This window comes from Loxodonta africana, chromosome 3, assembly GCF_030014295.1.
Source record: "Loxodonta africana isolate mLoxAfr1 chromosome 3, mLoxAfr1.hap2, whole genome shotgun sequence".
Classification (NCBI taxonomy): domain Eukaryota; kingdom Metazoa; phylum Chordata; class Mammalia; order Proboscidea; family Elephantidae; genus Loxodonta; species Loxodonta africana.
Window position 1 is genome coordinate 159,528,381 of NC_087344.1, and position 14,891 is coordinate 159,543,271.

The 14,891-nt window shown below is 41.0% G+C and overlaps 1 protein-coding gene across 3 annotated transcripts in view; it reads right to left on the reverse strand.

Annotated features, from left to right (window-relative positions):
• SLC22A15 (solute carrier family 22 member 15) overlaps positions 1 to 14,891 on the reverse strand; it is an 87,071-nt gene that overhangs the window by 57,254 nt on the left and 14,926 nt on the right. For all 3 annotated transcript variants that reach the window (XM_064282376.1, XM_023547502.2, XM_064282377.1), the window contains exon 2: positions 14,558 to 14,770. In XM_064282376.1, the coding sequence (XP_064138446.1) occupies positions 14,558 to 14,770 (213 nt within the window). The remainder of the gene's footprint in view (positions 1 to 14,557; positions 14,771 to 14,891) is intronic.

Consider the following 14,891-nt stretch of genomic DNA (forward strand, 5'->3'; position numbering starts at 1 on the left):
CCTTCCAGCTCTTAGAGAGGGAAAAATGTAGGCAAACAGAAAGGAAGAGAGTTGAGACAGAGTTACTACTGACAATTTAATGGCATATTTGAGGTTTTCGCTTAATAGTCTGGATTCATATTGCTTAGTGGCAGAGAGTAAACAGCATGTACCACAAAAGGTAAAATACTGGTGTATGTCAAAAAAGTTCCTCTACCTGCGATGCAGAGAGTGTGGGTAGAAGACCTGCCAGAGACCATTACAGTGACGCAGGCTGGTGCCGGACAAGGTGGGGCTTCAGAGAAGAGAATGGATTCAAGCTGGACAGAGACCTGAAGTTCAGAGGTGAAGTCTGGGCTGAGTCATCCATGAATACCAAAAAAAGACCCCACTGCAGTCAAGTTGGTTCTGACTCATAGTGACCCTATAGGACAGGGTAGAACTGCCCCATAGAGTTTCCAAGGAGCACCTGGCAGATCTGAACTGCCGACCTTTTGGTTAGCAGCTGTAGCACTTAACCACTATGCCACCAGGGTTTCCCACCCATGAATGGGTACTATTTAAACCCACTGGGACTGACAGATCAACCATAGATTGACTGAAACTTCAAGATAAATTTTAAGGGAAATAACAAAATGTCTTTAGTATTTACCTTGAAATGATCAAAATTTAAGCTTTATAGAAATGGCACAAATCAAATGAATGTTTATGACACTGCAGAAATACAATAATCTAAAAAAAAAATTACCTCTTGTTTAAAGTGGACTAGATGCATATATAACCCTAAAGACAAAACTAACATTGAGTGATGAAAAAAGATAGATGTCAATCAACTTTCACATAATACTCTCCTCTAATCCCAACGACCATCTTTTAGAATAGGTATTTGCTATCATTATTCCCATTTTATAGATCATGTAGCTGGAGCTCAGGTACCTCCCCACCATCACACTAGAGTAAGCAGCGAGCCTGGATCTGACGCTAAGCCACCTGTCCCAAAATCTCATTCTTTGAGTACTTCATGCTCAAATTAGTTAAGTCTTATAATTCTGGAGTAAAATAGTGATTTAACATTATTAGCTCAGTGTGTTAAGCTAAAAGCACATAAATGACAATATACTGGCTAAAGAACTGCTATTCTTTAACTCTCAGCATGTGCTCCACTTAGGAAGCTACGAAAAGAATTAGCTGAATATTAGAAGGAATACAAGTAAGTCTTTCGAACTTAGAGTATTAGAACCAGGGACTGGTAAGAAGAGGGGAAAAAGGAGGAAAGAAATGTGAAATGTGAGGTTAAGGTTACATGGCCTCGGGAAATAGGGAGAAAGCAAGGAGTAAGGGAGAAGAGAATAAGGTATTTTAAACTCACCTTCCAAAGTATTTTTTGTTGGTTTCTTTTCCATATTTAGCTGGTAACCTCTGCCTTGGGGTTTATCTCATTTCACAGTGCGTGTTTTAAAGACAAATACCTAATAAATTTGCTACGTATTTTTAACTGAACTGTTATAATTTATGTACTGTCTATTTGACATTGTGGTGCACCTACCTGATACCCCAGGTTTCTTTCTTTTCCTTCCTCTGCAGCATGGCATTGTGCTGCCTGTCCTTCCTGATTATACTAACACACAGATTATAAAAGATGTTTAAGTTGGTTGTGAATAGTGCCAGTACTAATTAGGAAGACTAAAGAGAAAGAAGGAACTCTCTAGAACTAACTCCAAGAACTTAGATACATATCCAGCCTCTACTCTGAGCTACTTCTGATTGGCTTTGTTCATGTAACAAAGGAAACCCTGGTGGCGTAGTGGTTAAGAGTTCAGCTGCTAACCAAAAGGTCGGCAGTTCAAATCCACCAAGTGCTCCTTGGAAACTCTATGGGGCAGTTCTCCTCTGTCCTATATGGTCGCTATGAGGCAGAATCAACTCAACAGCAATGGGTAATGTCACAAATCCATCAGTTTCCCTGTGACGTAACTGCCCATTCTTTTCTTTTTCTTGTAATTTATGGTGACATTTCATGGAATAACAGTTGAGCGGTATAATCACACACCAAGCTAACGGAGGGGGCAGTGCATGGTAAGTAAAAAATCATTACACTAGGCTTGTGCAGGCACTGGGTGGCTGGCTCTGCCACATGAGTAATACAGGGTAACTGCCTTGCAACAGGCCAGGTGAGGGCATGATTACCCAAAGGACAGCAAACAGATTGTTCATTCCACTTTTGCCACGAAGCCTAACACCTTACAGGAATTGACTACTGTTTGTACATGCTGTGCCCTTGTTTTCCCCCCACGCTCCCAGCCCCATATCATCCCCTGGTGAACTCCTATTCATCCTTCATCAACGTCCCTTAAGCACCTTCTCCCACATGAAGTCTTCCCTGATTCACTCAAGCAGAGCTGACCACTTTCTCCTTTCATCTCTCCCTGTTCTTGCCTCTAACACGATGTATGGTGAATTATGTGTTTACCTGTCTCTCTCATACTGTGCTATGACCTTCCAAAAGGCATCTCTGTATCCCAAGTTTATATCCCAAGCTTACCTTATAGTGTCTGCCAGCACTAATTAAATATTTGCTGAATTATTTCTACAAGAGTGAATGTTATTGTTTTATGCATATCTTCATATACATTATCTTAATGTCACTATGTCAAACATCAAGTGCTGTGTTCATGGGCACGCAGGTTGCTGCCTAACTGATCATCTTTTCCTTGGAACCCACTAAACGGCATTCTCGCGAAAAGGGGTATGAGGAAGATTTGGGATGTGAGGAGTTTTCATTCTTCCTACAGCCAATCTGACATATAGAGTACTTTGGTTTTATATTGAGCCCATACACCGAGAAAAAAGACAAGGCTAAAAAGAAAGAAATCAATGGCAGTTTTCTGGAACCCTGGCTGAAAAAGCTATACGGTCAAAATCTGTGCCCTGAACATACACTTCCTGAAGCCTGAGTAACTGAAGCAGCATGGCCACTGAAAGCCTTTTAACTGGTACACAAATATCCCTACTGAGAGAAGCACATAGGATTTTGTGGGGAGCAGGAATCTGCTATGGGCAATACACAGTACATCAGTGAGCCCACAAGCCAGGCAGGGGCTCTGGCAGGTTGGAGAGTGGCATCTAAGACCCCCACCTGGCTGCTGGGTCTCTTCTAAAAGGTGGACTTGTTCACGAGTCCAGTGTAGATTGCTAGCTCTTCAGGGGACACAGTCCACTGAATGGCCAAGAAAAGGGAAGACAAGGGGTAGCCTCTCCTGGCTGTCCACGTGGAGACTGGGCACGTGCCTACTGGTCATCACATCAGAACCCTTGCTCCACAAGATCCTGCTTTGATGGAAACCAAGCCCTATGGCAACAGCCATTGCCTCACTCTGACGCCAGCTCGTCGGTGTTGCGAGGCTACAGTGCTGGGATGAGCAGCTGCGTCCCTAGCCTAACACGGCGCACACACCCTTGGGGGTGCTGCACAACCAGTGAGCCAGTAGCTATCCTGCTGTGCAAAATTCTGAATACTTTCAAGTACAATTCCAGCCAAACTTTGGCCTGCCCCTCTCCCGTAGATCCCATAATAATATTTACAGGTTTCTATAGGAAAATCTCACTCTGGGAGAAAACCAGGTAATCAGAGGCCTCCTGTGACCAGGGAGTACTTGGACAGGGTATTTCAGGAACAGTTTCATGGTGATTAACTAACTTGCTTCATTTCAATGTAGTTGTCACTCTGAATTACCACTTAATGGGTGAAGTGTGCAAGCTATAACAATCAGTAGTACAGGCGTAAGGAAGCAAGACATTAAAAAAAAAAAAATTAGCCCCTAAAGCAATTATTGCAGTTAATTTTTCAAATAGTTTTAATACTCTGTCTTTTGACCCCAGGGTCTGGCTTGGGGAAGAATATATTAATCTCAAGATAATAATCAGTCAATTTCAGTTCTTCAATATCCACAATGATATTAAAGATTCCAACCTTCCTCTTTTTGGTTGCAAACATTAATTAAGCATGATAATTGTGCGTCTCCGTGATATTTGGTGCTTTCTGAACGCGTCAGAGCTCAGGGAATAATCTGAATACAGCAGACAGCAATTTGCTACATAAATTCACCCCAGTGGCTATTACTTCACTGCAGAATAGTCAAGATTAAAGGTTTTTTTTTTTTCTTTTCCATTAAATATCAAGTTAATCACATATACATAACCTTTTATTCACCCTTCCCAAAATCCTCCATAAAAAACTTATTTAAGGCCTGGCCTGAGTGCAGTAAGGTGCAGGGCGAGATTTATTTTTTAAATGTGTATTTGAACATAATCCCCTTAAACTACAGAGTCCTACAGACTCTACCTCGATATTTAGTTCCAGGGCTTTCACATGAGAGGTCAACAGGACTTCATACTTGTTTTTTAACTTTGATCTTACAGCAAATAATTTCAGTAAGAGTCACTGTGAACCAAATATCTATTTTCCATAGATTATATATTAAGGATATTCACCAACCTATTGAAAAGCTCAGGTTCCAGTTTCAATATTCCCACTTTGGAGATTTTGAGGAGCAACAGAGAAACTGGAGAGGCAATCAAAATTGAATTTATGCTAAGAAATTAAACGGAGGGTTTGGTTTGGGACTGCGCTCCGCCTTAATACAGACTAGCTCAGTTCACAGTGCGGAGCCTAGCTGCCCCTGAAAGACACTAGCTGAAGGGTGGCGGATGTCGCCATCTTGTTTGGAGCTGCTGGTCCTGGCTGCTACTTGATTACCACTCTCATTATTAAATTCCCTCGGCTGCAGTTCCTCTGTTGATGCTTATCATTTTGGTAGCAGCAGCAGCAGGAAACTTGGAAGTCACCCTTACAATCCGCTCCAAACCACCCAGGTCTTGGAACACCACCCAACAGGCCTCCAATGGCCAAGACAGAAGTAGACTATATGAACTCACATATAACTCACCAGCTCTGAAAGGTGAGACTGGCACGTGGGGTAGACACTTTATTTGCACCTCGAAATAAAAAAAGAGGACTTTGGGAAAAACAAGAGATTCTGAACTAAAAAGTGAAGCAGAGCCAGCCCCTTATTAGGTCTACCCAAATACATTCTGAGAGGAAAAATGTGGGTGACGCCATGGCCACTGAGGGCGGGTGGCTGCTGGGGCTCTGAGCACACAAGCGAAGAACACAGGAGTTGTTGGTGTTAGAAAGAAACAGACATACAGACAGACAAAAACAGCTGGAGATAAAAAGTCTAGATTTACTGGACTGGTTGAGACCAGAGGACTCCCCAAGACCACTGCCCTGAGATACACTTCAAACCGTAAACCAAAATTATCCCTTGAGGTCATCTGTTAGCTAAATAACAGATTGGATTATAAAATAAAGAATATCGCCCATGAGTAAAGAGCTTCTTTTTAAAAAAAAAAAAAAATCAACTATAGGAGACCAAATGGTCAAAAATTACTCTAAAGCAAAGAGGAGAAGGTAAGCGGGCAGGGAAACTAGAGTACTGGAAATGGTACAACCAGAATGGAATGAATGAGAATGATGACACACTGTGAAAAAGGTAACCAATATCACTGAATAATTTGTGTAGAAATTGTTAAACTGGAAGCTATGGGGGGGGGCGGGGACAGGCAAAGAGAGAGGCAGTGACACAGATACGGTTCAGAGGGATAAGATACCAGCAGTAAGATGAGCAATGTGTGGCTATAATCTGCAGGTAAGGTGAGGGCCATCTTAGCCCTTTATCATTTTTTTCTTAGAGCTGATTTAAGATCTCCTGCATTTGCCAGGAAAGCGGTTTAATTCTATTTCTCCTGCATCTACCAACTCTTTAAGTAGAAGCTCTCTGGCCCTTTGGCCAATCCTTCCTTCTTTCATTTTCAGCTTTAGCCAAACATTATTTAGTGTGAGCCCCTATGAATCAGCAGAGGAGATGCTGTGGTGACCAGGGCATCACAGTCCCTAAGTTCCTGGAGCACATGGTCTCACAGCACTCACTCTCTTTTTATCAAGGTCTTCCCCAGCATCAAGGAGCCCTGGCGGTGCAGTGGTTAAGCGCTTGGCCCCTAATCCAAAGGTCAGCAGTTCGAACTCACCTGCTGCTCTGCAGGAGAAAGATGAGGTAGTCTGATTCCATATAGATTACAGTCTTGGAAACCCTATGGGGCAGTTCTACCCTGTTCTATAGGGTCACTATGGGTTGGAATTGACTCGACAGCAGTGAGTTTGGTTTGGTTTTGGTCTCTAGCATCAGGCAAGTAGCAGCTGCTCAATGAACATTTGTTAGTAATGGGTGTAGCTATGATAATATCTAAAAGAGCTATAATTATAGCTTGCATTAGTATTAATTCAATTCCATTATCCCAGTGCCTGCTGTGCTGAAGCAGTGTTGCTAGAGTGTCTAATTAACTTATTAAGCACATACAGTGGGATACTGAGCATAAATGTTACTTGGGTCAAGCTTTCATCATGGTGCTACAAACACTGCTCAGGTTGCATTGTCCAGTGGTAGTCAGCCGGCCTTCTCTTTGGAAAGCCCATTCTCTGGCAGAAATGATTATAAGGGCTTCTTTAGTCAGTATGCCTATCAACAACGGGTGTGTTGTTTAATCTTAATTAAAATAGTGGCTTACTGACCAGCAGTGATGAATATCAGGGATAAGATTCTTAGGCTGAAGTCTCTCCCTAGTCCTGAGCCAATCATGGATTCTAGAAGATTCTACCTGCCTGATGGTGGCTGGGGAGTCCCTATTTTTTACATGATTCCCTAGAAAAATCTCAACAAATCTTCAAAAAAAAAAAAAAAACAACAAAGCAACCCTAGAATTAATAGGTGAGTTCAGCAAAGTCACAGGGTATAAGAAAAATACACAAAAAGTAGTTGTATTTCTATATACTAGCAATGAAAAACACATGGACAATGAGATTAAAAAAATAATACCATTTATAATTGCTTCAAATTATGAAAAACTTAAATGTAAATCTAACAAAATATGTACAGGATTTGTATAGTAAATGCCACAAAACACTAATGAAAAAAATCAAAGAAGATCTAAATAACACATATAACGTTCACGTATTAGAAGATTTAATACAGCAAAGATGTCAACTTTCCTCAAATTGATATACAGGTTAAACATAACTCCTATCAAAATCCCAAAAAGATTTTTTTGTGGATATAGACAAAATTATTCTAAAATTTATATAGAAAAGCGAAGGAACTAGAATAGCTAAAACAATTTTGAAAAGAAGAATAAAGTGGGAGGAATCAGTCTGTTATTAACTATAGTAATCAAGACTGTGGTATTGGTAAGAGTGGGATAGACATTAGATCAACGATCACAACACGGAGTCCAGAAATAGACCCACACAGATATACCCAACTGATTTTGGACAAAGGTTCCAAAGTCACTCAATGGAGGAAGGATAGCCTTTTCAACAAATACGCTAGAGCAACACTGAAAAAAAAAATTAAAAATCAACTGAAAACTGGATCCCAGACTTAAATGTAAAATGAAACACTATAAAATATTTAGGAGAAAATATTTGGGGCTAAGGGCTAGGCAAAGAGTTCTTAGTCTTCATACCAAAAGCATGATCTTCAAAAGTAAAAAAAAAAAAAAATGATAAGCTGAATTTCATTAAACCTAAAACCTTTTGTTCTGTGAAAGATCCTGTTAAGTGGATGAAAAGACAAGCTACAGAATGAGGGAAATATCTGCAGATCACATTACCTGACGATGGACTAATATTCAAAATATATAAACAACTCTCAAAACTCAACAATAACAACAAAAAATAAATGAATTAAAAGATCAGCAGGAGACATTAAGAGACATTTCAGCAAAGAGGATATACAGATGGTAAATAGCACATGAAAAAAACATTCAACATCATTAGCCAATAGGAAATGCAAATTAAAACCACAGTTAGATATCACTATACACCTGTTAACACTAAACCAAACCAAACCAAACCCACTGCCGTCAAGTAGATTCTCACTCATAGCGACCCTGTAAGACAGGGTAGAGCTGCCCCACAGGGTTTCCAAGGAGCAGTTGGTAGATTTGAACCGCCAGCTTTTTGGTTAGCAACCAGGCTCTCAACCACTGCACCACCAGGGCTCCACATTAAAATAAAAAATACTCAAAGATTCTATAGATGAATCCTAATCAAAAGGGGCGAAGGAGGGAATATAGAACAGAATTCCAATTCTCATGGAATCCAGACTTTCTAGAGTCACTGAGGCTGGATGAGTCCCCCCCGCCCACCCCAATCATGAAGATGGCACAGAAACGGACATTTTGTTCTGTTATACATAAGGTTGCCATGAGTCAGAGCTGACTCAATGGTAAGTAACAACAGATGGGATCTAACACAAGAGGGGAAAAAATAATACTATTAAGGACATGATTGGGTCAAGTGATAAAACTGGGTATGGACCATAGATTAAGCTATGGTATCAATGTTAAATTTCTTGACGTTGGTAACATATTATGCAAGAGAAATATCTTCACTTTTAGGAAATACACACTGACGTATTTGGGTATAAAGGAACACTGATACATGCAACCTTCAAATGGCTTAGAAAAAACAGAGAGAATGTGCAAATGATAATGCCAAAGAGGCAAAACATTAACAATATGGAACCTAAAGGCTATAACAGTATTCCTTACACTACTCTTTAAGCTTTTGTCAGTTTGAAATTATTTCCAAATTAAAAATTAAAAAATGATTCTTTGGCTATTGTCACCAAGAACCTAAGAAATATGCATACCAGTTAGGATTGGATCAGCTCTTCAAAAGTGAAACAATTTCAAAAAACTCCGCCCAAAAAAAGCCCTGGTCCTGATGGCTTCACTGCAGAATTCTACCAAACTTTCAGAGAAGACTTAACACCACTACTACTAAAGGTATTTCAAAGTACAGAAAAGGACAGAATGCTCCCTAACTCATTCTATGAAGCCAGCATATCCCTGATACCAAAACCAGGTAAAGACAACAAAAAAAAGGAAATTTCCAGACCCATATACCTCATGAACATAGACGTAAAAATCCTCAACAAAATTCTAGCCAATAGAATTCAACAACATATTAAAAAAATAATCCACCATGATCAAGTGGGATTTATACCAGGTATGCAAGAATGCAAGAATGGTTCAATATTAGAAAAACAATTAATGTAATATACCATATAAATAAAAGACAAGAAACACATGATTTTATCAATTGATGCAGAAAAGGCATTTGACAAAGTCCAAAACCCATTCATGATAAAAACTCCCAACAAAATAGGAATAGAAGGAAAATTCTTCAACATAATAAAGGGCTTTTATACAAAACCAACAGCCGACATCATCCTTAATGGAGAGATTCTAAAAACATTCCTCTTCAGAACAGAAACCAGACAAGGATGCCCCTTATCACCACTCTTATTCAACATTGTGCTGGAGGTCCTAGCCAGAGCAATTAGGCTGGATAAAGAAATAAAGGGCACCCAGATTGGTAAGGAAGAAGTAAAAGTATCTGTTTGCAGATGACATGATCTTATACACAGAAAACCCTAAAGAATCCTCAAAAAAACTACTGAAACTAATAGAAGAGGAGTTCAGCAGAGTATCCTCAGGTTACACGATAAACATACAAAAATCAGTTGGATTCCTGTACACCAACAAAAAGAACGTCGAAGAGGAAATCACCAAATCAATACCATTCACAGTAGCCCGGAAGAAGATATTTAGGAATAAATCTAACCAGAGATGTTAAAGACCTATACACAGAAGACTACAAGGTACTACTGCAAGAAACCAAAAGGGACCTACATAAGTGGAAAAACATAACCTTGCTCATGGCTAGGAAGACTTAACGTTGTAAAAATGTCTGTTCTATCAAAAGCCACCTATATATACAACGCAATTCCGATCCAAATCCCAAAGACATTCTTTAATGATATGGAGAAACAAATCACCAACTTCATATGGAAGGGAAAGAAGCCCCAGATAAGTAAAGCATTACTGAAAAAGAAGAACAAAGTGGGAGGCCTCACTCTTCCTGATTTTAGAACCTATTATATCGCCACAGTAGTTAAAACAGCCTGGTACTGGTACAACAACAGACATATAGACCAATGGAACAGAATTGAGAATCCAGATATAAACCCATCTACATATGAGCAGCTGATATTTGACAAAGGCCCAGTGTCAGCTAATTGGGGAAAAGATAGTCTCTTTAACAAATGGTGCTGGTGTAACTGGACATCCATCTGCAAAAAAAATGAAACAGGACCCATACCTCACACCATGCACAAAAACTAACTCCAAATGGATCGAAGACCTAAACATAAAGTCTAAAACGATAAAGATCATGGAAGAAAAAATACGGACAACATTAGAAGCTCTAATACATAGCATAAACACAATACAAAACATTATTAAAAATGCCAAAGAGAAACAGATAACTGGGAGCTAATAAAAAACACCTATGCTCATCTAAAGACTTCACCAAAAGAGTAAGAAGATCACCTACAGACTGGGAAAAAATTTTCAGCTACGACATCTCCAGCCAGTGCCTGATCTCAAAAATCTACATGATGCTGCTAAAACTCAACCACAAAAAGACAAACAACCCAATTAAAAAATGGGCAAGGGATATGAAGACACTTCACTAAAGAAGACATTCAGGTAGCTAACAGAAACATGAGGAAATGCTCTTGATCATTAACCATTACAGAAATACAAATCAAAACTACAATGAGATTCCATCTCACTCCAACGAGGCTGGCATTAATCCAAAAAACACAAGATGATAAATGTTGGAGAGACTGTGGAGAGATTGGAACACTTAAACACTGCTGGTGGGAATGTCAAACGGTACAACCACTTTGGAAATCGATTTGGCGCTTCCTTAAAAAGCTAGAAATAAACTACCATACGACCCAGCAATCACACTCCTTGGAATATATCCAAGAGAAATAAGGGCCTTTACACGAACAGATATATGCACACACATGTTCACTGCAGCACTGTTTACAATACCAAAAACATGGAAGCAACCAAGGTGCCCATCAATGGATGAATGAATAAATAAATTATGGTATATTCACACAATGGAATACAATGCATCGATAAAGAACAGTGAGGAACCTGTGAAACATTTTGTAACATGGAGGAACCTGGAAGACATTATGCTGAGTGAAATTAGTCAGTTGCAAAAGGACAAATATTGCATAAGACCACTATTACAAGGTCTTGAGAAATAGTTTAAACTGAGAAGAATGCATTCTTTTGTGGTTATGAGAGGGGGGAGGGAAGGAGGGTGGGAGAGGGATATTTACTAATTAGATAGTAGATAAGAACTACTTCAGGTGAAGGGAAGGGCAACACTCAATACAGGGGAGGTCAGCACAACTGGACTAAACCAAAAGCAAAGGAGTTTCCTCAATAAACCGAATGCTTCGAAGGTTAGCGAAGCAGGGGCAGGGGTTTGGGGACCATGGTTTCAGGGGACATCTAAGTCAATTGGCATAATAAAATCTATGAAGAAAACATTCTGGATCCCACTTTGAAGACTGGCATCTGCAGTCTTAAATGCTAGCAAGCGGCCATCGAAGATACATCAATAAGTCTCAACCCAGCTGGGTCAAAGGAAAATGAAGGACACAAGGTAATAAAGAGGCCAAAAGACAAAAAGAGCTACATGAACCAGAGACTACATTATCCTGAGAGCAGAAGATGTAGATGGTGCCCGGCTATAACCGATGACTGCCCTGACAGGGAACAATGCAGAGGACCCCTGAGGGAGCAGGGGAACAGTAGGATGTAGACCCCAAATTCTCATAAAAAGACCAGACTTAATGGTCTGACTGGGACTAGAAGGACCCCGGTGGTCATGGCCCCCACACCTTCTGTTGGCCCAGGACAGGAACCATTCCAGAAGCCAGCTCATTGGACACGGATTAGACTGGACAATGAGTGGTAGAGGGATGCTGGTGAGGAGTGAGCTGCTTGGATCCGGTGGACACTTGAGACTATGTTGGCACCTCCTGCCTTGAGGGGAGATGGGAGGGTAGAGGGGCTTAGAAGCTGGCAATATGGACACGAAAAGAGAGAGTGGAAGGAGGAAGCAGGCTGTCTCATTGGGGGGAGAGTAATCGGGAGTATGTAGCAAGGTATACGTAAGTTTTTATGTGAGAGACTGACTTGATTTGTAAACTTTCACTTAAAGCACAATAAAAATTATTAAAAAAAAAAGTTTAACAATTAAGAAAAGCACAGGCTTCTAAGTTAAGACACATTTGGGTTCAAATCTCACCTCTGGCCTCATTAGCTGGCTCTGACCTCATGGATTCTCAATCTCTTCATCTGTAAAATGACAAAACAATGCCTACCTCATAGTTGTTTTAAGGATTCAATGAGATAGAGTCTGTAAAACATCACACTGGCATACTGCATTCAAAAATAATACTTGTTATTTCAGTAGTTAAGTAGAAGTGGTGGGGGTACCCATTGCTATTGAGTGGATTCCAACTCACAGCCACCCTACAGGACACAGTAGAATTGCCTCCGTACGGTTTCCAAGGCTTTAATCTTTACGGAAGCAGACTGCTACGTCTTTCTCCCATGGAGCAGCTGATAGATTCGAACTATCAACCTTTCAGCTAGCAGCCAAGCACTTTAATCGCTACGCTACCAGGCCTCCTTAGTGGTGGTGGTGGTAGTTATCGTTGTTGTTACTACTAGACCTTGGAGACATGAAGATGACCAAAATATAGTTTTCAACCTCAAAGGATGTGATATTAATGTTATGTGGCACCAGGCCTAAGACAAAAGACTTCTGAACAATAGAGTTGAACCACAAACAGGCTGTAACGAGTGCAAATACAATGTTACTAGAAGAGAAACAAAAGTATATTTCTTCTGCGGAGTGGGCTGAGGAAGATTTCAGAGGGAAGGTGACATTCAATGTGAGCCTGATGGGGTAGGTGGGATTTCACCAGGTAGATCTGAGTGAGTGGTGAAGGCAATCCTGACCCAGGTAACAGGTTGAGCCCAAGAGCTCAGGGCACATCTGGGAAACAGCAAACACTGTTGTGCATTTGGGGGGAGGTAAAGTATACCTGAGACCAAGCTGTGAAGTATGAAGGGCCCTGAATGGAGCACCTAGGACTTCTACTGTATTCTGGCGGGGGGGGGGGGGAGCACTGAAAGTTTTTGAGTAGGGGATACACACCTAGATTGTTGTCAGAGAAATGCCACCTTGGCAGCAGCTCAAGAAGATAATCTAGTCATTATCCCTTCAAATGGGGAACTCCTAAGGAAAGGCCAAATAAATACCACCTTAGGTATGTCTCTTTCGTTTTTTGGTATGCCCCACCCAAATGGTGATGATCAAAATATCCGACAATGGAGAACGGTGGCTGCTGCCATGGTACGTATGTACACACACACAAAGGAGCGCAGTTTCCAGGCCTCAACTAGAGATGCAAGCAGGGAATCCGGCGGGCACATTCATGTTCCCGCAGGGAAGTTGACAAAGAGTCTTTGGGGAAGCTAACTGGCACAGCAATCAGAACTAAGAACTGAAACAGAGTCCTGGAGGCCCTCTGCTGCACTAGGCATTGACTCTGTATTTGCTGGGTCATAGGGCCAGGGGCAGGGGCAGGGCCAGGGCAGCTGGGGGCACATGGGTAGCTTGGGGTGAGTGGACAAAGGACACAGAAGTATTTTAACAACCAGTACAGGTGCTTTCTGGCCAAGTGTGAGCCTTGCCCCTCACACCCATGACTTCTCTTCACCAGACTGTCTATCCTCAGCTTATTTACCTCGGGCTAATCTCATTTTTTTTTTTTTTTTTTAATCTCATAAAGTGCTGTCCTTGCCAGAACCTTCTCCTTGGCCAGCAAAGCTTCCTGATCACACCAGGTGGTACCATTTGTATTTTATATTGTACAGTCAAGGTTCCCTTTGTGGTCTACACCTACACATGAACTTTGGATGTTATGAGTTATTCCATTTCTCTCTCTTTAATTTTTGTGTACATAATAAAGAGAGATGAAAGTTCTGACTCATTTTTTAAAAGGATACTATGCTGGTGGTGCAACCGTTAATTGCTCAGCTGCCAACCTAAAGGTTGGTGGTTTGAACCCACCAGCCACTCAGTGGGAGCAAAGATCTGGCAGTCTGGCTCTGTGAAGATTTCAGCTTAGGAAACCCTCCTGGGTTCTACTCTGTCATATCAGGTTGCTGTAAGTCAGAATGGATTTGATGGCACACGACAACAACATGGTCAAAACGCAACTCTTTTGATGCTTGTATCTTATTTCACGGAACTAGTTTGATAAGATTCATGCTTTCCTTTCTCCCGTTTACAGTTAAAAGGGAAAAGAATGTGTTTTCGTAGGATATTTTCTTTTGATACGTTAAAACCTTTAACTCTCAAATTTACTAGAAAGTTCTTTGAAGATGTGGCTGCAATCTAAATCGACAAGATGAAACACAATGGTTCAACCTAGACAAGGAAAAATACTCATTCAGTGATCAGAATGACCTGCTTTTCATTTCATTTTTCATCATTCCTAATGTTAGTTACCTCGGAGGCGATGGAGGTGAAGCTGCTACTGAAATGCACGTGCTTATGGATCTCGCTGCCATTGGCTGTCAAGAGCCAATTCCCAAAGGCTCGGTCTTCACCGGCTGACTGGTTGCTGTGGCTCTGGTTCAGCAGGCGCTCTGCCAGGTCCCAGTGGTACGATGGCGTGGCCCCAATCAGTGCAATGAGGATCGCCTCCGTGGCCACGTAGAGCTGAAAGAGCAAACCACAAAGCCAAGCACTGCAGTCATTCCTTATCTGTGTTGAAAGCTTACTCAGCTGGCTTGCAAATCTTGAATGATCAGTTTCTTATTTTCACATTTCTATGAACTTC